Source organism: Physcomitrium patens, chromosome 22 (genome assembly GCF_059467195.1).
Source record: "Physcomitrium patens ecotype Gransden chromosome 22, ASM5946719v1, whole genome shotgun sequence".
Classification (NCBI taxonomy): Eukaryota; Viridiplantae; Streptophyta; class Bryopsida; order Funariales; family Funariaceae; genus Physcomitrium; species Physcomitrium patens.
The window spans coordinates 10,632,723-10,654,718 of NC_143431.1; the positions used below are offsets into that span (position 1 = coordinate 10,632,723).

The 21,996-nt window shown below is 32.6% G+C and overlaps 2 protein-coding genes across 2 annotated transcripts; one reads left to right on the plus strand and one right to left on the minus strand.

The window, feature by feature from the left end:
• The first annotated feature begins 14,767 nt into the window (after window positions 1-14,767).
• On the plus strand, window positions 14,768-15,956 carry LOC112275190 (photosystem II reaction center W protein, chloroplastic). Its single transcript, XM_024505318.3, has 4 exons — window positions 14,768-14,792; window positions 14,936-15,040; window positions 15,178-15,381; window positions 15,543-15,956. The coding sequence occupies exons 1-4, from the start codon at window positions 14,768-14,770 to the stop codon at window positions 15,851-15,853; spliced, it is 645 nt and encodes a 214-aa protein (XP_024361086.2). The 3' UTR covers window positions 15,854-15,956.
• A 740-nt stretch (window positions 15,957-16,696) lies between these two features.
• LOC112275189 (uncharacterized) lies at window positions 16,697-18,313 on the minus strand. Its single transcript, XM_024505316.3, has 4 exons — window positions 18,164-18,313; window positions 17,794-18,030; window positions 17,555-17,668; window positions 16,697-17,421 (listed from the first exon to the last, which is right to left on the minus strand). The coding sequence occupies exons 1-4, from the start codon at window positions 18,299-18,301 to the stop codon at window positions 17,326-17,328; spliced, it is 585 nt and encodes a 194-aa protein (XP_024361084.1). The 5' UTR covers window positions 18,302-18,313; the 3' UTR covers window positions 16,697-17,325.
• Between the last annotated feature and the right edge of the window lie 3,683 nt (window positions 18,314-21,996).

The following is a 21,996-nucleotide window of genomic DNA, read 5'->3' on the forward strand; positions in this document are numbered from 1 at the left end:
ACTTTTATTCGCTCAAGAGATGATGCAATAGTGGCTGATTGGGCCTCCTTTACAAACATCTTTAATTCTGGTGGCTGTAGTCCATTAACCAATATGGACAAGACAAACGATTCCGACATTTGGTTATTTGGCCATTTTTGAAGTATATCTGCTACACGACCATAATATGACTGTACCGCTTCTCATGGTACCATTCTGCTGTTCATTAATTTTTTTCTAAGACGTTCTTCAAAACCAATTAGTCAAAAATGGGCTAAAATTACATTTTTCAATGCCTCCCAATTGATAAATTGTTCCATAGGTTGGCGGTTATACCACTCAAATGCTGTGTCTTTCAATGTCACTGGCAGCCATCTCAACCAAATGTCTTCTATTATTCTATTAATGGCTACATATGTCGTCAAGAATTGAGACTAATATTGATTTGGATCCACACCTGAAAATCTCCAAAAAATAAGTAATGGCACGACGCTAGTCGTTCGATTGCCCACTATATCCATTTGAACTGCAATTGGAACTACAAGTCCTCCAAACGCCATTAAAGATGTCAGTGTTCCGCTCAATTCTTTATTAAAATAAAAATTGTCTCCCGTAAAAGTCTTTTTCGGACTTCCATGCCTTTCCGATTGACTATTATTATTCCCAAATAATTTTATTGGTTGAATATGAGGTAAAAACAATAGTTTTTGATATACTCTGAATTGGTCTTTATTGGCAAGTGATTTATGCTGATCTTCAGAACCGGTCTTGTTAGAATTGGACGTATCTCTAATTGGAAAAATATCCAATGGGATACCTATTCCTTCTGTGCCTTCCTCGCTTTCCGTTAATGGCTTCCACAGGTATGCTGGACTATTAGCAGTGCTCCCCGCGAGTGCTCTTGGCAATTTCTTTAACGGTATGTACTTCTGAAATATTAGAGGTCGATTTTCTTCTAGGTATGATCAAATATACCGACAAGCATGCAACTATGGCTTAATCCAACTTTTTTGATGCTTCTTTTTTAATTTGACATCTTGCTCGTTACATAACAAATTTCTTGCATGCGATCTCTCTATTCTTTCTTTTGATTGCTTTATTCTCTTTGCTGTTAAATTTCCATTCTTAATAACCATACTCTTTCATTATTTCTACTGAGTTTGCTTCCTAATCTCCTTTACTGCTTCGACAGTTAATTCCTAATACTCAATAATGTTGTCAATTCTCGATAGCGGCACCAAAATGTGATTGGTCGTTTTACTTATTCCAAATTAATCTAATGGGAATAAACCCGTATAGAGAAATTTGAACACGAGAAATGACTAGTTGCTTAAGCGTTCACGTTAGGGTCACACAATCAATTACCTCCTAAATGTATTGTCTCTATTTTGAATATTTAAACACACAAGGAAACTATAATCTCCTCCTTCACCTTATCGGTCTCTTCCTTACAGTAATTCAGTCATACTAATAACTGCTATTTCTATCAATATATTCACCCTCATAATCTCCAACTGTAATACTACGCCCTCACAGCTTTCAGCACACAATTACCCTCATTCCAATCACTGGAATTCTTCACACAGAACTGCCATTCACATTATGGTGTTTCACACAAACACAGACTCATTCTCTCTACTGAATTACAATCAGATTTCAGCATTCAATCTTTCCTCTTCTCAAATAATACCAATCACATCTCCATTCCATAATTCACTTCACAATATTCAGAAACTCTCAATCCTCTTATTCAAAGAAAATAACAAACAAAAGAAAAGAGATAGTACCAAGCTTACTCCGGCTCACACTATCACAGCAATGGCCCCCAGCTCATGACTATCACAATTTGGCATCCTGATTAACTTCTACAACTCCTATAAACTTTCCTCTGATTCTCCAGATTCTAATCGTAATTCTATAATTAACCACTTTTAATAACTAAATCATTCATCTGTCTTCTTGAATTTCCTATTATATGGACTATTAATATATTTTACTAATATCTTTTAAAAATGAATTAATATCTATTCTACAATTTATATTATGAAAAATCTAAACATATTACTTAAGATTTTTCAAAGAAGCAATACAATTATAAAATGAAGAGTATAGCTATCAACAAAGATAATATGTCAAAAAATAAGTCTTTTCAAGTACAATAAAGACCGTATAATTGAAACCTTATACAATATCTAATGAAGGTCTTATTTTCTCTTTAAAATTTCTTATTATTTTATAATAGATATTAATTTAGGACTTAAATGTCACAAAACCTTTGTCTTACTAGATTCACAAGCTTCAACTTATTTCTTAGATGAAAAATTTATCAAAATATATAGCATATCTTTAATAAAATAAACTAAATTTATTCAAATAAAAGTCATAGATGATCTTCTTTTGTCTTCTAGAAATATTAATAATGAAACACTTTTTTAAAAAAAATAGAAATTAATGATCATAGTAGCTTTATAATATTTAATATCATTAGATTTTTTTTAATTTAATCATTTTAGGATTATTGTGGCTAAAAAAATATAATCCTTGAAGAGATTGAATTTATTGTAGTCTTGATTTTTTTGAAAGTATAATAAAGAATGTTATTGACTAAATAAAAAGTCATAATTCTAGTGCAACCAAACTCTTATTTGTAGGTACAAGAGCTTCTTTGCATGTTGCAAAAAAAGGATCACCTTGTGTTATTTATGCCACATTTGTTCAAATAGTAAAAAGACTTAAAGTGGCATTTTAAGTCAATATCAAGATTATCAAGATGTCTTTGAAAAGAAGAATGTAAATACTCTTTCAAAACATCATTCCTACAATAACTCAATTGATTTTTAAGGAAAAATTCAACCACTATTTGAATCAATCTATAAATTATTACAAAATGAGTTGGCTAAATTTAAAAAGTATATTAATAAAAATTTAGCCAAGAATTTTATATACTATTTAAAATTCTCAACATGAGCCTCAACTTTATTTGTGAAGAAAAAAAAATCATTGCAAATGTGTGTGGATGTCAAAGACAAGAACTCAAAGAAGATACATAAATAAGTAAGATAAGCATTTAAGAAAGATAAAAAAAAATTGATAAAAGAAAATATGTGTATTCAAGAAAAAACAAAAAAAGACTATTACTAAAGAGTAGAAATCTAAAGACTCTTAAAACTAGACTAAAAGTAGAAAAGAAAATAAAAAGAATAAAAAAAAGACTTCATTCTTACATCTATATATATTATTTAAGTAAAAGCTACAAAGCAACATTCTATAGGATCTTAGATACATGTCTAATTTTCAAAACATATGTCTTAATTTGCAAGATAAGTTTCCTACATGTGTACCACATTATTAGTTTATACCATAAGCTATCAATACATATGATACATGGCTAATTTTTTGGCCATGTGTTCAACCTATTAATCATTTTTAGATACATATAAAGGTAAAATTACATCTATTAAGCTTCTAGAAAGCTTTTCTATAAGATATTATTAAATTAATTTATTATTTACTAGAATAAATATGTATACTTGTGATAGTAGATTCTTAAGGACTTAATAAGATCACCATCAAAAATAAGTACTCTCTATCTTTGATATTTTAATTTCTTCATCAATTGAATCAAATCAAAATCTATATAAAAATAGATTTATGAAGAGCATATAATTTAGTATTCATCAAAGAAGGAGATAAATAGAAGACTATATTTTGAATTAGGTATAGATATTTTAAATATAATGTTATGTCTTTTAGACTCATGAATGCACATTTAGCTTTTTAACATCTAATGAATGATGTCTTTTGAGATTTTCTTGACAATTTTATTATTTATTATCTACAAGTCATCTTAATCTACTCTAAGAATACAAAAGAATCCAAATTTCATGTTTGTCATGTATTACAAAAACTAAAAGATATAAGTTTCTATTCCAAGATAGAAAAGTCTATATTTTATACTACTTAAGTTGATTACTTAGGATGCATTATTTTAAATGATGGACTTATAATGGATTCTAAAAGAATTCAAAATATTATACATTAAAAAATCTCAAAAATAATAAGAGATATTCAATATTTTTTGAAATTTATCAATTATTGGATCTTTATTAAAACAAATTGTTAAGTTGCAATACTACTTACATGTTTGATTTGTAAAAACAAACTTAAGTGGAATCAAAAAGAAGAAGCAACATTTGAAGTTTTGAAGCCAACTTTTTTTATTGCACCAATCTTGTATAACATCAATTTCTTTAGGTTATTCTTCATAGAAATAGATACATTGGACTTTGCTTTAGGTGCCATATTATTATAAATAAAAATAGATGAAAAACTTCACCTAGTAGATTTTTAACCAAAAAGGTTTTTAAGAACTCAAATCAACTACAAGATCTATAATAAAGAATTTCTTAGAATTATAGATTTGTTTTAAGAATGGCATCATTATTTAGAATCACTTGTAATATATTGACCATTGTCATATAATGTAAATTCTTGCTTCAAAATACACTAGGTACTTAGTTGTAAAAGGTAAATAGAAAATATAATAATAAGATTCTATCAAGTTTCATAGACTCTCAATTAAATTTTAAGTAATCTTTAATGATTCTAATCAAAACTTAACTAATCCAAAAAAAAATTAATGAAATAAAAAAAATCACAAAAAAGTCATAAATTAATCTCAAAAAATAATTATAATAAAATTTTAAAGAAATAAAAAAAATATTTAAAAAATAATAATAATTTAATAGAAATATTAAAAATAAAAAATTTAAAGAAATTTAATTTTTGAGATTTTTACAAAAAAACATATTGCAAGCTATTTTTTTTAAATATATAATTTTTTAATTAAATCTCAAAATAAAAAAACTTATATTTTAATTTATTCTATAATTCGATCTATATTGGAATTATACATTAAAATACCAAAGCCATCTTAAGCATAGAAGTGCATCTTTTAGTCAATTTAAATTCTATAAAAGACAAAGATGGTGTAGCGATTTCAATTGGAGATGTAGTGTTAAAATTCTTTCAATAAAATGAATTAGTATAAGAAATTTATATTTAATAATAACAAAGGATAGGACCTATGACCAAATAATACTTTTTATTATGTTTACAAAGTCTATTTCTATTTATAAATTCTTTCAATTTATACTTTTTTATACATTTTTAAAATCTATAATTTTTATTATGTTTTTTAAATCCATATATAAGGCTATAATATGCTAAATTTTATTTATATTTTAGTAATAATAAATTAATTTTGAATTTTATAATAAATAAAAGACAATTTTATATTTAATATATAAAATAAATATAATTAATTTCTTAAATTAATTGTAAATAAAAATATTTAATAGTAATTAAAATATATCATAATAGAATTTTATAAAAATGATTTTAAATTAGCTTTCAATTAGATTATATAATATAAATAAGATACTTAAAAAAACTATGTAAGGAAGAGAATTACAATCATCTTCTATTAACTTATGCTATTTGCTCAAAGGATTTTTTCCTTCAAATAACTATTATTATTTTCTTGTTGTTTTACATTTGTAATCATTCCTTAATAACAACCATCAAGATGAAATAAGTAATTTACTTAAGAACAAAAATAATGATAGATTAGAGAAGAAGGTATAGGTAGGAGTGTAGATTAGTAAAATAAACTTTGTGGTAAGTTACTGATTCGTTATTGACAACCTTGAGAATTAAACTAATGGCTAGGTACTTTAGCTGGTAACAGTAGGTTATTACTGGAATAAATGGTTAAGAATTCGAAGGGTCATAACTTTTGGAATCCGCTAACCGACAGATCATCTTTTGGTAGGATAAATAGACTGAGAGTCATAAGCCGAGAGCCAGACTGAGAGTCATAAGTCAGGGTAAGCTTGGTGCTACCTCTTTGTTTTCTTTATTATTTGCTTATGAAGAATTGTGATTGAGAGAAGTATTATTGAATTGATAATTGTAGAATGGATTATGGTTTAAATTAAGACGGAAGTAGTAAGCCTTGGTGTTTTGTAGTTTGATAATTGATTTCAGATAGCCAGAGTATAGTCAATTGTGACACTATCAAACCCAATTCATATAACCAGTCTTTTCTCATGTTTGAATTCACCTCTATTAGTTCATTAGCTTTGATCTACTGAACCTTGAACGTAACAAGAACAACATTTTGGTGCCACTGCTAGGAAAATGATAACAATATGAAATGTTAGAAATTGATTGTATGGGAGATGGAATTATATGTTGAATAAGAATGTAAAAAGAACCAGTTTTAGGGTCACAAATATGTGAGTTATAATTCAAGGCAGTATTGATTTTGTAAAGAAGAATGAATGATTATGAATGATAATTATGGGGAGGAAGATTATCAAAGAATTAATCGACAAGTGAAAGAAAGATAGGAACAATTACGCATAAGAAATAGCCTATGAGAACGACAAAAAAGAATTGCAGGTCCAAGAAAAACCAATAGAAGAAAAATTCAGATTCAAATAGTAAAGAGACCAGTGATAACACTAATGGCCGCGGTGTCGTATTACGTACTTTTCTGCTCGAGAACGCACCGGGCGTCTAGCTGTAGAAGGTAGTATGGAGATTCGCTAATATTCAAGTAGTCTATCGATTTTTGACTGTTAGAATATAAACGATTGTAAGAATATACCATAAATCTATATGGATGTCCTTCGACTGCTCGCCGAAATCCTTTTATTTCCAGCAGATAGGTCTCTAGACGTTATAGAGAACCCTGAACAACCTAATCTTCTAATCTTCGATATCGCTTTATACTCACGATCTTGTATCTACTGGCTGTCTTGTTAGATTAATCCAAAAATTTTCATTCACTCCACATACTCAATCCTATAGACACCCTTTTAATTCTTCAATTACAAATGTAACTTCGATTTTACAAAACAGTCAAGAGTAATCACACCCACTTCATTAAAACCCCAATTCACTAGTACAACACATCGACCTTTCAGCATTGATCGCCAGAAGTCTTTCCCAAAACCCTATGAAAAAAAAACCCCCAATTCTCTGTCTTTTTTCTCCAAAGCATGAAGCTAGCTCTCCGACCCTTAAAACCCTAGCCTCTGAATTTCTCCAATCTTCCGTCTTGGATCCGGAATTAGCTCCGCCGTCAGAGCTTTCTCTTCCATTTTTTGCCTTATAAAAGGTTCTTTTTCTGGAAACAACATTCCCTAAAACATCATAGAGAACAGGACAGTCTGAAATGGAATCGAAACCCCCGTAATCGGGACCACATTGAGTCGTCCGACCAAATCAGGTCTCATATTAGCTAAAAGGCCCGTAGTAAGACCTGGATGTTCCTGTAATTGGATCAAATTGGTCCTTTGTGTCAGGCTCGCTCAGTCATCGATTAAGTCCTTTTCATTCTGTTGACTCTTACTATTGGACTCGAACGGAGCATTTCATTATTGGTAAGTATGCCCTGACCGACTGTGATGGGGTCTCTGAACTGGCCCCTGAATATTGGCATTGGAATTGGTCGTTGCTCCCAATATTCGAGGTAACTGAATATTAATAAAAGTCCCTTTCCTTTATATTTTCACGGTATACTCGTGTTACAACACGACATCCACCCCCTCTGAACCTATGCATCCTTCAGTAAGCACCAATTTATCCAATTGCTATTTGATTTATAATATATTCTCTACGTCTTTGTCCAGTTCGTCTTCGTCACCTTCATTATTCAAATCACTTTCATCTTCTTGCTATGAAATCTCTATACCTTCATTAACGTCTTTCATATTCATTTCTGTATTTCTTTGTTTAAGCAATTTCACTCTCTTCCCTGCAGTTGGTATTTTTAACCTTGTGCCATCTAACTCCCGCAATGAGTAAGTCGCATTATCATAAATAGTTGTTACCACATACGGTCCAAACCAACGTTTTGAAAACTTCTGTAAAGTGTTATATTGGTTGTCCAGACTACTATCATAAACAAGTACCCAATCACCTTCTTCAATTGCTTTAGATCTCAATCGATGTTGCTTATCGAATCGCACCTTGTTTTGTAATCTTGCTCTTTTTAACCTTTCCAATGCTATCTGCACATCTTCCGATCTTTGCTCCAATTGTCGAATCCTAATAGCCAGAAGTTCTTTTCTTGTCAATCCATCTTCCCACGGTAGCATACTCCAAGTAAGTATCTTTTCTTTAATCGGTATAATTGGTTTTCGACCTGTCATAAGTTCTACTGGCATATATCTTGTCACAGAACTATGTGTTGTTTGATCAGCCCATGATGCAAATGACAAAAGTCGTGGCTACTCTCTAACTTTCCCATTACAAACTTTAACTAATTCTTTCACAATCGGTGGATGACCACGTTTGCTTTTTGCATTCCCTTTTGGATTATAAGTAATAGTTAGTGATAGTTTAACTCTACATCTTTCAAAGAACTTACGAGCTTCTTGTGCATTTAATTCTCCACAATCTGCAATGATTTTTCCTACACATCCGTAGTGGCAAATGACATCTTCAAGCAAAAACCTACAAATCCCCTCTATAGATTTTGTCCTCAATGCCCTTCCTTCTACTTGATTTGATAAATCTTTACGAGCTAAGACCAAATATCTCATCTGCCATAATCCAACTGGCATAATAACAAAATCAACAATCCATTTAAAATCAATAGCCAGAGGATACGTAGGATGAAGACCATCCGGATGTCGGATATTAGAATACAATTGACAGATTTCACATGACTCTACAAATGAGAGCACATCTCGATACATATTTTTCCACCAATATCGTTCCTTGAGTTTAGTAAAAATAGCCCAGATTCATCTATGCTCTGTCCATAAACTATCATGAAACTCCTTTAATAATTTTAGTTTTTCTTCCTTTTTGCCTATCACTCGTTGTGGCATTCCAATTCCTTTCTTTGGTCTCTTCCATAAGAATCCATCTCGAAGCAAAAATCCATATACTTTTTTTCTTATTTGTTTGAATTTTTCTGTAGACCAATTTCCCTGCTTAGTCAAGGTATTCAAGTAATGACCAATATCCAATAATTTTCTTTCATAAGCTTCTTCAAGAAATAGCTTGTCTTCTCTCTTGAGATTTGATATTGAATAGAATTTCAATCTGACGTCATCAATGTCTTCAACCATTTTGTCCTTCCTCTTGTATCTTGCTCGAGATAGCATGTCTGCTACTAAATTGTCATTCCCAGTAACATGCTTAAATTCTGGATTTAGTAATTTAATATAAGCAATCCATCTCAACATTGCAATATCTGGCGTTGAACAAATAATAATCATTCCAAGCAATGGCAAGCAATCTGTTTCAATTACTACTATTGCCTCAATCAAATAGTCCTTTTCAGCTTTTATAGCCGAAACAACTCCCCAAAGTTCTCTTTTGACTTGCGAATATGCACGCTGGCGAATACTTAAAACTTTAGCTCCAAATTAAATTGCAAATCTATTCTCACTTGAATCATCTTGATCCACAGTCCATCCAATGGCAATTGGACTAGCGTCCACAGTAAGAATCACTGGTCTATTGTACTTATAATCAACCTTTCTCAATATTAGAGGTGACATCAATAATTTCTTCAATCTTTCCATTGCCTGAATATGCTTTTCTTCTCAATTAAATCGATAGCCCTTGCGTAACAATTCATATAATGGATCCGCTATGTGAGCATAATGAGGGATCTAGATTCGATAAAATATACATGCACCTAAAAACCTGCGAACCTATGTTAAGAATCACAATCCTCTTTCATCCTTCCAATTACATCAACTTTAGTCGGATCTGGTTTTCTTCTGTAAGATCCACATAAATGTCCAACAATCACAACCTCTTGTACTCCAAATACAAACTTCATACCCAATAATGTAAGATGAACTTCTCCAAGCCAAGTTAAAATCTTTTCACAATCTTGTATATGATCAACAACATATTTGTGACACCCCCTCGTATCTAAAGTTTCATCCTTGTCTCCTTCTCTACATCCTTTTATAGGAACATCATTCAGAAAAGGCATAGTCTTTTCCGGAATAAAATCTCGCAATACCTTATTCATCCCATTCATCATATACGCAACTAAGTTGGTCGCGCCTTGAGGAAGAGTGCACATTCTAACCAATTCAAGTGGTATCCTCATCGTTGTCATATCTCAACTTCCTTCGGCAAGTTGAAATTGATCATAAGCTAAATACAAGTCACCCATTGAATAGATCGCCCTTCCTGCAAACGCCTCAGTAAATTCATCCACAATAGGTCCAATTCCTACATTCTTGACAATTACTGCATTCACCGGTTGCATATCTTAAATAAACCATAGTGACCCATTCTTCTTAGGTACCGTAAACCATCGACTAGAATACAGCTCAAATGAGGTTTCAATATTTTTATCTTCATCTTTTCTTTTAATAGTTCCACCAATTTAGGTAAATGTGCCCTCGATACTGGAATTGGTCTTAGATTCCAAGGTACATGCAATACAGTGAAGATAATCATAGGTGTTACAATATTCGGATCTACACATCCAATTTCATAAGATTCAAAGGCAAACGATCTACCTTGTTTAGCCAACATCTTTTTGAAGCAAGTAATTTCCTCCGGCAATAAAGAACCATCAGAACCAATCTTCAATTCTTCAAAAGTCTCTTTAATAAACTGATGTCTAATTTTCATTGGATCTCTTAAACTTGCTTCTTTTGATGCTTCTCCCATTTTTTCCTTAGAGTCTTCTGGTGATGGTCCGGCAACAAGCTTTACCTTCTTATCTGCCGTTTTATATCTCGTCTCTACAGTGACTTCTAGTACTTGAAAAGATTCAAGTATGGTATAAACCTCTCTTGAATGAATCTCAACAATCTTATCATTATCCCCTAATCCAATAGATGTAATCAATTCCAATGAATCTTCCAGTCCATTTTCTTCATAAACACCTAAAATCCTCTCATCATCTTGCAATGTATCTAACTTACGTAATTCTCCTTCAATATTATATAATATTTTTCTTTCTTTTCTTTTAAAATTATCAACTTTCTTATACATAATATTTCCATTCTCCAAAATACCAATAAAACTCGTATCAAAGGCACCTTCATCTCGCGAGAGTACCTCCTCTTTTGTACCTCCATAATCTCGCTTTATAGTGGTACCTCCCCAAAATCCTTAAATCCTTCAACAATCTTTGGCAATGGTTTCTCCCTCAACCTATCTCGATTCCGTTCATGGTTAGGAAGTAGTATTAGAAATTGTACAGCTTTCTTCCCATCTTCGCTACGTACCTTTGCATAAGCAGAACCATCGTCAAGTACTTTTGTTTTCATCCGTGTTACCGTAATATAAGGTTGTCCTAAAATCAACGGATAAGACGTTGTATCTTGAACAAAGAAATGTTGCTCCGTCTCAACATCTCCAATCCGAATTTTGACATCTGGACAAGCTCCATATAATTCACCCTGTGTGTTATTAGTTGCTCGTATTGCCCATCCATGTTCCTCGAAAAATTCTTCCATCCCTATATCTGCTTTTTTTGATAAGGATGTCGAAGGTTGAATTGTAGGCATTGTTGGTGGTGTTGTATGTACTGGTGCTTGTACTGTTTTCGAAATATTACTCCTATCCTTCCTCCTTTCTCTTTTTACAAGCAACCCCATCGCATCTTCAACGTTCTTCCACTTTGTTGTCAATCCTTCATCTTCTTCTTTGTCTTCAAGAAGGAGTTCTAATTTCCCTTGCAATTCTCCATCAGCAGCTTGAAGAAATAGATCAACTTTGTTTGGCTCCAATGTCAATTTTTCTACCTTTGATAATTGAGAGTACTGCCTCTCAAATTCTCTTAGTAGCTCTGTTGCTTGCAAATTCTTATTAGGCTGTTCAATCCATTCCAGAAACAGCTTCTTAATAACGTGATTAGCATCTTCCAAAAAATATTCATCTTTCAATGCATGTAAAAAAACCTCCCATGAATTCCCATAACGATCCGTAATCGATGTAATATGGTCTCTTATCTCCGTTATCGTGGCAAGTCCAAATAATTCAACCATTTTCTTCTCAAAAATCCAATTTAATTCCATTTCACAAACATAACATCTTAAATACCTTCAAATATTCCTTCCATCAAATTGATCAATTTTATTGACCACTGCTTGTAATGTTTTGGTTGCCAAAGCTTCCTTTTGATCATTGCTTTGTTGTTGCTGCATTGATAATGAGAAGGCTTGAAACATACTAGCAATAGACGGATCCATGTGCATACCTTGTCCTTTAGAAGAACCCCCATCAGAAACTCCTCCCAAAGATCCTTCAAAATTTTTATTTTCGTTCTCCGTAAAAATAAAAATAAAATCAAATGAAATCCAATACCTTCTACCTTAAGCTTTCACGTTGGATTCACCACTAATGTCATATTACATGCTTTCCTACTCGAGAACGCACTGGACGTCTGGCTGTAGAAGGTAGTATGGAGATTCGCTAATATTCAAGCAATCTATCGATTTTTGACTATTGGAATATAAATGATTATAAGAATACACTATAAATCTATATGGATTTATAGATTTATATAATATTTCTCAAATATATCTTAAAACTCATGATATTGGCTTAAAATGCCACTTGAAGTCTTTGCATCATTAGGAATATGTGTAGCGTAAATGACACAAGGTGATCTCTCTTTTACAGCATGCAAGAAAGCTCTTGCACCTACAAACACAGGTTTTATTGTGTTAGACTTATAACTTTCTACTAAATTAATTTCACTCTTAGTTATACTTTTAAAGAAGTGAAGAGCATGAGAAATCCAATTTATGTAAGGATTATACTATTCTAACCATGATAAACCTAAAATGACTGGATTAGAAGGAGATCTAATTATATTAAAGAATATGCAACTACTATGACTATTTATTGCTATATCTACAAAAAGTGTTTTATGAAGAACATTTATAAATTCTTTCAATTTATACTTTTTTATATATTTTCAAAATCTATAATTTTTATTATGTTTTTTAAATCTATATATAAGGCTCTAATATGCTAAATTTTATTTATATTTTAGGAATAATAAATTAATTTTAAATTTTATAATAAACAAAAAGAGAAGTTTATATTTAATATATAAAATAAATATAATTAATTTCTTAAATTAAGTATAAATAAAAATATTTAATAGTAATTAAAATATATCATAATAAAATTTTATAAAAATAATTTTGAACTAGCTTTCAATTAGATTATATAATATAAATAAGTTACTTAAAAAAACTATGTAAGCAAGAGAAATACAATCATCTTCTATTAACTTATGCTATTTGCTCAAAAGATTTTTTCCTTCAAATAACTATTAATATTTTCTTATTGTTTTATATTTGTAATCGTCCCTTAATAACAACTATTAAGATGAAATAAGCAATTTACTTAAGAACAAAAATAATGATAGATTAGAGAAGAAGGTATAGGTAGGAGCTTAAGACATCAAGTAATGAATTATCCAATAAAAAATTTACAATCCATAAACTATCTATTTCTTTAAACAACTTGTTACAAGAGTTACTATGAGATTTGAATAAAGAATTTTATATTAGTCAATACAAATAATGCAAAACTATTTGAATTGGAAATAAAGAAAAAGTATGGCCAATTCCAAAGCACCAAAATATTTATTAATCAAGCATTAGAGATGAGAGATTATAGAAGATAATAGATTATTGTATTTAGAGTGAATAGCGAACAAAATAGAATCCTAAAATAGAAAGGTAGTTGAATAATAGATAAAGAGTAATTGAGGGAGATTTTTAAAGATACCATGGTTAAATGCACAAGGAAGTTAGCATTGGAAATCAAGTTGTAGTAGCTTAATCCTCACAACCCTCTCAACTCTTAAAATGACGTTGTTGTATTATGTGAAAATCAAGTTAAAAATATACTAGGCATTTTATTGTAAAAAGCTTTGATCTTACCTTAAAGTTAGATTTACAATCTAAAAAATAATGTATAAGATATTTAAAAACATCTTATTGGTAATATTAAAAAATTTTAAAAATCTTATCACATTCTATTTAACTTCAAATAAATCCTAAAGAATTCTTTAAAATCCCTAATTAAACTGTAAAGAAATCACAAAAAAACCTTAAAGAAATCTCAAAAATATCTTAAAGAAATTCTAGATAAATTATAATTGAAGCCTTATGAAATTCTAATATAATCCTAATCAAAATATAATTGAATCTTCATCAAATTCATAATCAAATTTCAACCAAATTCTAACCAAATCTTTAATAAATCCTAAAAAATCCTACAATAGATTTTAATTTTTAATAATTTTCTATTTAATTGTTGATCTTTATTCAAAACCTCTACACTTCTCAATTTACTAGTTAAAAACAAGAATAAAAAAATCAAAAAAGAATCAAACTTACCAATTGAGAGAAAATACTCTTGAGCCACTTAGGTGTTTGCCATCAAGACAGTGTACCACAAACCATCAAACTTTGCCCATTCTTTGGTGGTGAGACTATTTGAAACCATGCACTTAAGGAGTGAGGTTTATTACTATCCCAATTTTTGTGTAAAAGATCTTCAACAAAGCCTTATTCTTTAAAGCTTGTTTGTTAATGCTTCTATGGAACTTTCTTTTGAAAGTTTTCAGAAAAATGCTCTAATACCATATTGGAACTTGTATGTAAAAGTTTAAGATAAATGTCAAGTTCAGTAATGAGTAATAAACATTCTTAATAATAATTGTGGGTTAATACCTGTGGTTTATACTGACAAGAAGGGTGCATCCATGAGGGTTGCACCCCTTGTACAGGGTGTGACTCTTTGATATTGGCACAATCTGTTTATGTGACGTGTTTTCTAATAGACCAGCTGCAAATCATTTGACCAGAATTGATCCAGTTTAAAACTGTGGTTCACCAGTAAGAATGTAGCAATCCGGCATTCGCTTTCCCAGCAAGTGCGAGTTTCCGATGTCAGAAAAAGATAAGAGGCGCTATTGGAGCGAGCATTTCGACCTTACGAACCGATGTCTCCTCACCAATTGCACTCGCTTCCAAAAGTGAGTTGCCTCCACTCACGAGCGAGCTTGTATCCTAGCAAATCATTGGCCCAGGTTCGGATCACGCCCTATCCGCACAAGTTACCGATCTTTCTTACTTGTCTCCCCCTCTCTCCGTTGTTGGCTTGGAATATCAGCATCAAGCAGCTGTTTGAAGCGCGTGGGCGATCGTCGTAGCTGCGAGCTTGACACGAGAGGTGTGACCTTCCTTCGCGAACCTCGTCCGGTCGTCGCCATGGCCGCCGTCGCTTGCACCTCTTGCGCCTCCCCCGCGACCTGCCTTGTGCAGAAGTCACTTGGGACCTCCTCCAGCCACCGCGCTGCTGCCAGGCCTGTCGCCGGTAAGTTCATCTGCGATCTGAAACTCGATTCGGTTTTGGGAAGCATGGGCTGGGTTGTTACGGGATGCGGAGTGCCAGTACTCAATCTAGGATGTGCGTGGGAATGGGAGAGAGGGGATCGTTTTCGTCGCTGATTGGACTGAGTGATGCGTCGCACCCAGGTGTCCCTGTGCTTGCCATGCCCAGGATCGTGTGCTCATTGGAGAAGAAGGAATCCAACAAGGGTGACGTCAATGGTCTCCCCCAACTCGCTGCCGCCGTGACCTCCGCAGCTACCATGGCCTACGCCCACCCAGTGTTTGCACTCGTGGACGAGAGGTTGAGCACCGAGGGGACGGGCCTGGGTCTGGGCGTGAGCAACCCGAAGCTGACTTGGATTTTGGTGGGCGTCACCGCGCTGGTGTGGGCAGTGTACTTCACATACTCGTCAACCTTGCCGGAGGGTGACGATGACTCGGGTTTGTCGTTGTAAATTGTAGGAATCGCTGCGTCCCCTGCCGCTGGGCGAAGCTACGGCTGGTAGCGTTTTAATGTGTATCAATTAGTCGAACATCCAACATGAAATTTGAGCAGAAGCTGTGTTTGTGTGCTGGTGTATCGATTTGTGCCGATGATGGGTAAACGGGACAGTGTACTTCGAGTGAGGCGGCGTGCTGACTGCGATGTGGATAGGGAGGTGTCTCTGGACTTGCTTGGCGAGATCCTTGCAGGCTCCTGGGAACGTGCAGAAGCACGGATACTGCATGGACCTGTGAGTGCCGAAGAGAACTTGACCCGCATGTTCGAGATGGTCATGTTGTTTGGTCATTCGACAAAAAAGAATATATATATATATATATATATATATATTTACATATATTGACACATGTATAAATGTTAAACCGGAATGAGGATTGACGAGTGAAGTGGTGACCGGTAACCCGTGATCGAAGATGGCAATGTCGGGACCGAAACATTTGTGATGGCGAGAATCGGAGAACGGGATCGGAATCATAATTATAGTTTCATGTCCAACCGCAAGATACTCGAGGAAATGTAATTAATACGTGGAATGTAACACTTGATGTATGCAATATCGCAAGCTCACAGTTAGCAAGGCATCGTCACTCATGTTTGGCCCTCGGATTGCAAGTAATCACGAGGTACGTTCCCACATGCAGCTCACAGATATGGAATATCCTGTGCGTCAACTCCGGATGAGGATCTTCAGCATGAAATTAAGAACTACCCCCTGTCCTCTCAAATCTCTGCAACATGCCCGCATGAGTTCCCCATGGAATATTAACTTCCTCCACAACGACGATACACCAATCCGAGCATTGAAATACACTCGTAGAGTGAATTTTCAGCGTTAATCGATAATCGAACAGGATGCCACAGAGCGGCGGTGGATAGTAGAACTTGCATCCGATGGGTGAAGACGAATCGAACAGTAACAAAACAACCCATTATCACGGACATACTGAGACACAAACCTCGTCAATGGTATCTGACACTGCGATAATGAAAGGAGGCACAGTAGCGAGTTAAAATTGGCTCAAACTGTACAACACATTTACAGTATACTGCTACGCTATAACTCGAAGGGCAACTCTCCGGAGCAATGGCCGTGGCTGGAGACTCATTCCACTTGTAATTTATTCGATGCAGATCGTCGCGCATCAGAATGGTTTGGCACAATTCCGTGTGACATATTCGATTGCGGGATCGGCTTTACCGCTGACTGCAATACCCTTCACACTGCGGAGACACTTTACGTTTTCCGTACACACTGTCGCACAATCCTTTTCGTGGAGCCTCGGGGGAGCGTCTCCAGCGCCATCCTGCTCTTGCATTTGTTCCAGCACGTGAATTTGCGTTCCGATTCGCAGACACGTCGGCTTCTGAATGTATTTGATACTTGTTCACTCTTCACGCGTCCCCTATGCTGCTCCCTCGCACAAATCACCGTGTATTTGGGCCGGCAAGTAGGTTGAAAGCCACCCTACCTGCCATGTCTGCGGGAAGCATGAAAGCGTTGCACTTGGCCCAGAGAGGAAGCTGCACAAACCGCCATGTTAAAATCGAATTAGATTCCAGAACTTGTGTCAAGCTGGAGAGACGGTTTCTGACAATCAAATATAACCTCATCGTCTGGAGTCCGCGGGGAGTCCGCGGGGAACTAGTGAATCACCTCGTGGAAACACATGAATAATGGGCCCAGACATTGAACCATGTCGGATCCCAGGCGCTTGCAAATTTGGGACAATTCATTCGCAGTCAGATTTCTGTCGTGTCCATAGCCAGTCTGCACAACCACAGAATCGGTCCCTTCAGATCGGAGTGTCGAGAAGGCAGCCAAACGGGAGCAAGAATCGCCTACTTAACCATCGAAATCGAGGAATCGATGTCCAAGCGAACCAGGGATGATACCTGAAGGATCAGCATGAGCTCAGTGAGCTCATGATCGAAACTGCTGTGGAACGGCAACGAAGTTAACTTGAGCATTCTCCGGACCTGCTCCAGGTCGTCCTCAGCGATGGTTGACATCGCTGGTATGGATATGGGAGGAGGTGCAGGTGATGCAGCTGCCACTGCTGCGGATATCCGAACAAGTGCCGCCAAGCCCTTGCCCATCTGATTGAGCACTTTCTCGCGCATGGTATCGTTCTGCGAGCATTGCAATGCAACTCGATGGGTGTTAGAATCTGAGGAGAATCGCGCTTCATCGACCAAACTGCAGTGAGGATGGCAATTGGAAATCTGGTGCAACTTGAGGTCATCTGGAACTGATGATTTTTACCTCCTCGCCCAGGCAGTGTTGCAAAGTATCCTTCATAATTGCTGTTACGGCCTCCTCGACACTCGAGCAGTTACCGTAGTCGTCCTGGCTTGCTCTACAACATATCGTTGCCTGCAAAAGCAGCCCCCGCAAAAGCATGGGCACCCACGCGTTAGGAAGCGCTCATTTATGCTGAAACTCTTGTCGTTTTGTCACCTCTTTATAATTCTTTTAATGGCTTTGTTGATGATTTTTTATTTGAATTAATAATGATGTTCTTTCTCATTGGATTAGTTGACAAAATTTCCTAAACAAATATGAACAAACTAGTTTTTTATTCCATCAAAAAATTAGTAGTCAAAGTAACTCTCAGATCTAATTTTTCTACATCAAATCTTACATCTCGAGATGTAATAATCTTTCTTATGGTAATATTCTAGAAACATGGGCGACTATTTTCATCATAAGCTATAAAGAGTGTACAAAGAGCCTTCGAATCTAATTTGTTTCTGTTTATTGTTGGTATATGACAATGTTCCATACAACAAAAGATTCTTCAATGTTCTAGATTTTGTTTGTTTCTAGTAAAAGCTTCTTTTGGTGTCATTAGTCAAAGTGCCTTTATAGAATTTAGGATTTAAAAATCCTAAACAAGAATGCAACTTTATAGATTTTTAGATTTTTAGATATAATTAATTATTTTTGCAACTTCCCTTTATAAATATTTAGATACTCTTATTCTAATAATATTGTTTCCAACTCCATCTAAAATAAATCTATTTTTTTTACTTCATAATGTCATTTTTTTATAGAAAGTATGTTGAGGTAAGTTTTGTTGTAATTCCATTTTGTTGGCAATAACTTTGGAAGTCAGTTGAAATATATTTACCTCCATAATTAATCAAAAAATATTCTATCCTTTTGTTTGGATTTTCTACTAACATTTGAAGTCTATTAACTTCTCTATTGTTTATGATTTGTTATGGAAAAAATATAATCATGTCTTTTAGACATAATCATTGATTAAGATTAGAATGTACTTGTCTTTATTCTTTATTAGAAATGATAAAGTTTTATATAAATTCGAATAAATAATTTTTAATAGTCTAAATGAAAAATTGTTATGTTGCTTAGTAAAAATTCTTTATAAATTTTTCCTTGTACACAACTTATATATATATTTCTTACTACAAGAATATTTACAAAATTTTATCAATTGATTATCATAGACATACATATTTACTTAGAAAAGAAGGATTAGGTAGGAAAGTAAACTTAAGTAGATTTGATATTATCTTATAGCTAAGCTTTTTAAAAGCTTCATAGATGCATATTTGATTTTATACATGATTATAGTTAATTGGTAGGTTAGAAACTTGGCCTATAAGATAGCTATGTGTTGTAAGTGTAGACATATTAGGTAAGTGTTGGAGGTCATTATTACATATTTTTTAATTAGATAGAATATATAGAGGTAAGAGTGAAGCCTTCTTCACTTTTATTAATACGTTTTTTTATCTTTAGTCTTATTTTAAGACTTTCTAATCTTCTTGTCTTTGGCAATAGCCATTCTAATCTAATATTATACCATCTTTGAGTGATTCTTTAATCTTTTTAAGTAAAAAAAAGTATTAAAGTAAGTAAATAAAATTAAAAGTAGAATAAATTATCTTATAGAGGATATTATCTTGGATAAGTTACTCATGGTTAAAGGTTCTTGATATGTAAAAATATCAAAAGATAAGATAGATGAATGGACAAAGGATCTTAAGAATATATAAGATATACTAAAGACATATCTTCATAATAGATAAAATATCAATAGATAGTCTTGATAGAATATTGGATGGATGTAATCATCAAAAGATGGAAGTTGTTCATTAGGGTAGCAACCACCACTTATAAGTAATGAGTAATGGAAGTGAGAGTTATCTTACTCCATACTCTCTTTGTATGTAAGTTTGCTGATGTTATTTATTATGACTTTAAAGTTTCTTTTTTTCGATAGATTATGAATCCACACATCTGTAATTATAAGATTTGAAATTCTGCGAAGAATTTCTTATTGTAAGGAGTAGATCTTATGGTTTTTACTAATATTAGGATTGGATATCTTTTTAAAAAAAATTATATTTAGTTATTGATATAGTTTTGCTCTAACTTATTGTTAAGTATATTTATATTTTTAGAAGTTGTGAGACACCTTAGAATAATATTTTAGAATATTAGTGTTATATTTTTTTATTAAGTTATATCATTGGTGTACTAATATTATACTTTTATGTACTAAATTTCTTAAGAAATCTTCTTATAGTAATAAAAAGATATTTGTGAGATTAGAAGTATATTTTTGTGAGAGTTGAGAATGATTAAAGAGTGAAATCATTAATTTATTTACAATGAAGATAATTTGAGTTTCTAAGGTAAAAATTTATTTATCTTGATTCTATAAATTCTTTTCTTAATTCTCTTTTATATACATTTTCTTTAAATATGGCTTTAAGTGAAGGTAAAAGCATGAGAATTATGGAAAAATTTAGAGGTGACAACTATTGCTACTATAAGAAAAAAACAAAGCTTTTCTTAGCTTTACTGGATGTTTGGAATATTTTTGATGAAAGCAAAGAGCTTCCAAGCAACAATGTTGATGTCAAGGTAAAGAAGGGATACAAATAATGTAAAAGAAATTTTTTTGGGTTAATTGATATAAATCTTAATAATGCCAATTTTTTACTTATAATTATTTGCAATAGATCAACAAAAGCATAAAAAATCTATTGTTTCAAATACACTATATAAAAGATCAAACAAGAAATTGAATAGAAGAGTTTCAAAAAAAAATCTAATAAGAACTTGATTAAATTAGATGAATACAAGATCAATATTAAGAAAAATGATCTAAAACTCAAAAAAGTGTATTGTTGAGATTGAAGATTTTTTTAGCCTTGATTTTAATATATATTAAGTATTAAGAAGCTTCTTGAGAAGTTTCCATGTTGCTTAAACACAAAGCAATCCTAGAAAGCTTCTTAGATAATTTTTTTAATCCTTTTAGATTTTTTTAGAATTTGATAGAATATTCTAAGAATATTCTAAAAGATTCTATTAAAATATTCTAAAAATCTTTTAAAATCACCTATTAAAATCTATTTAAGAATCTTTTAAAATATTTTAGAATCTAATATAATATCTTAAGAATATTTCCAAAATCTTTTTATTGGATGTCTGTAATATCACTTTTTTTTTTTTTAATTTGAAGTTCCACAAGGAGTATAAGTTTCATATGTGCTTTCTTTGTTATATACAACATCATAGTAATAGCTTTATAGAAAATTCATCTTAATATAGGTTTAAGTTTTTAAAGATAGCATTGATAAAACTTATATACTTTTTATTGCACATTAATTAAATTTTTTGATGATTTCTACAAATGCTCATTAATATTATAGCTGCTCCAATGAATAAAATACTCCAACTTGTTTCTTCTTTGTCATGAATCAAAGATCTTTTCTACTTCATATTCTTTATGATTATTTATTTCAGTACAAGGCTATGATCATTGTATTATTCTTTAAATAGTTGATTCTAAATAAGTCTCTTAGAAATAAACATAAAAGACTGGATATATTTTTGTAGATATAAGTAATTTCAATTGATAAGTCATTAAATTGATTTATTTTTTAATATAAAATGGACTCAATCTATAATAGTCTAGCTTATTATAAAGCCAATTAGTCTTGATATTTTATCAAAGAGATCATACTTTATCTCTAACTTAAAAAGTAAGGAGTTATTTTTTTAATTTATCTGAAGATGTTTTGTAAGAATTTTGAGTTGCTTGTGAATAGTACTTC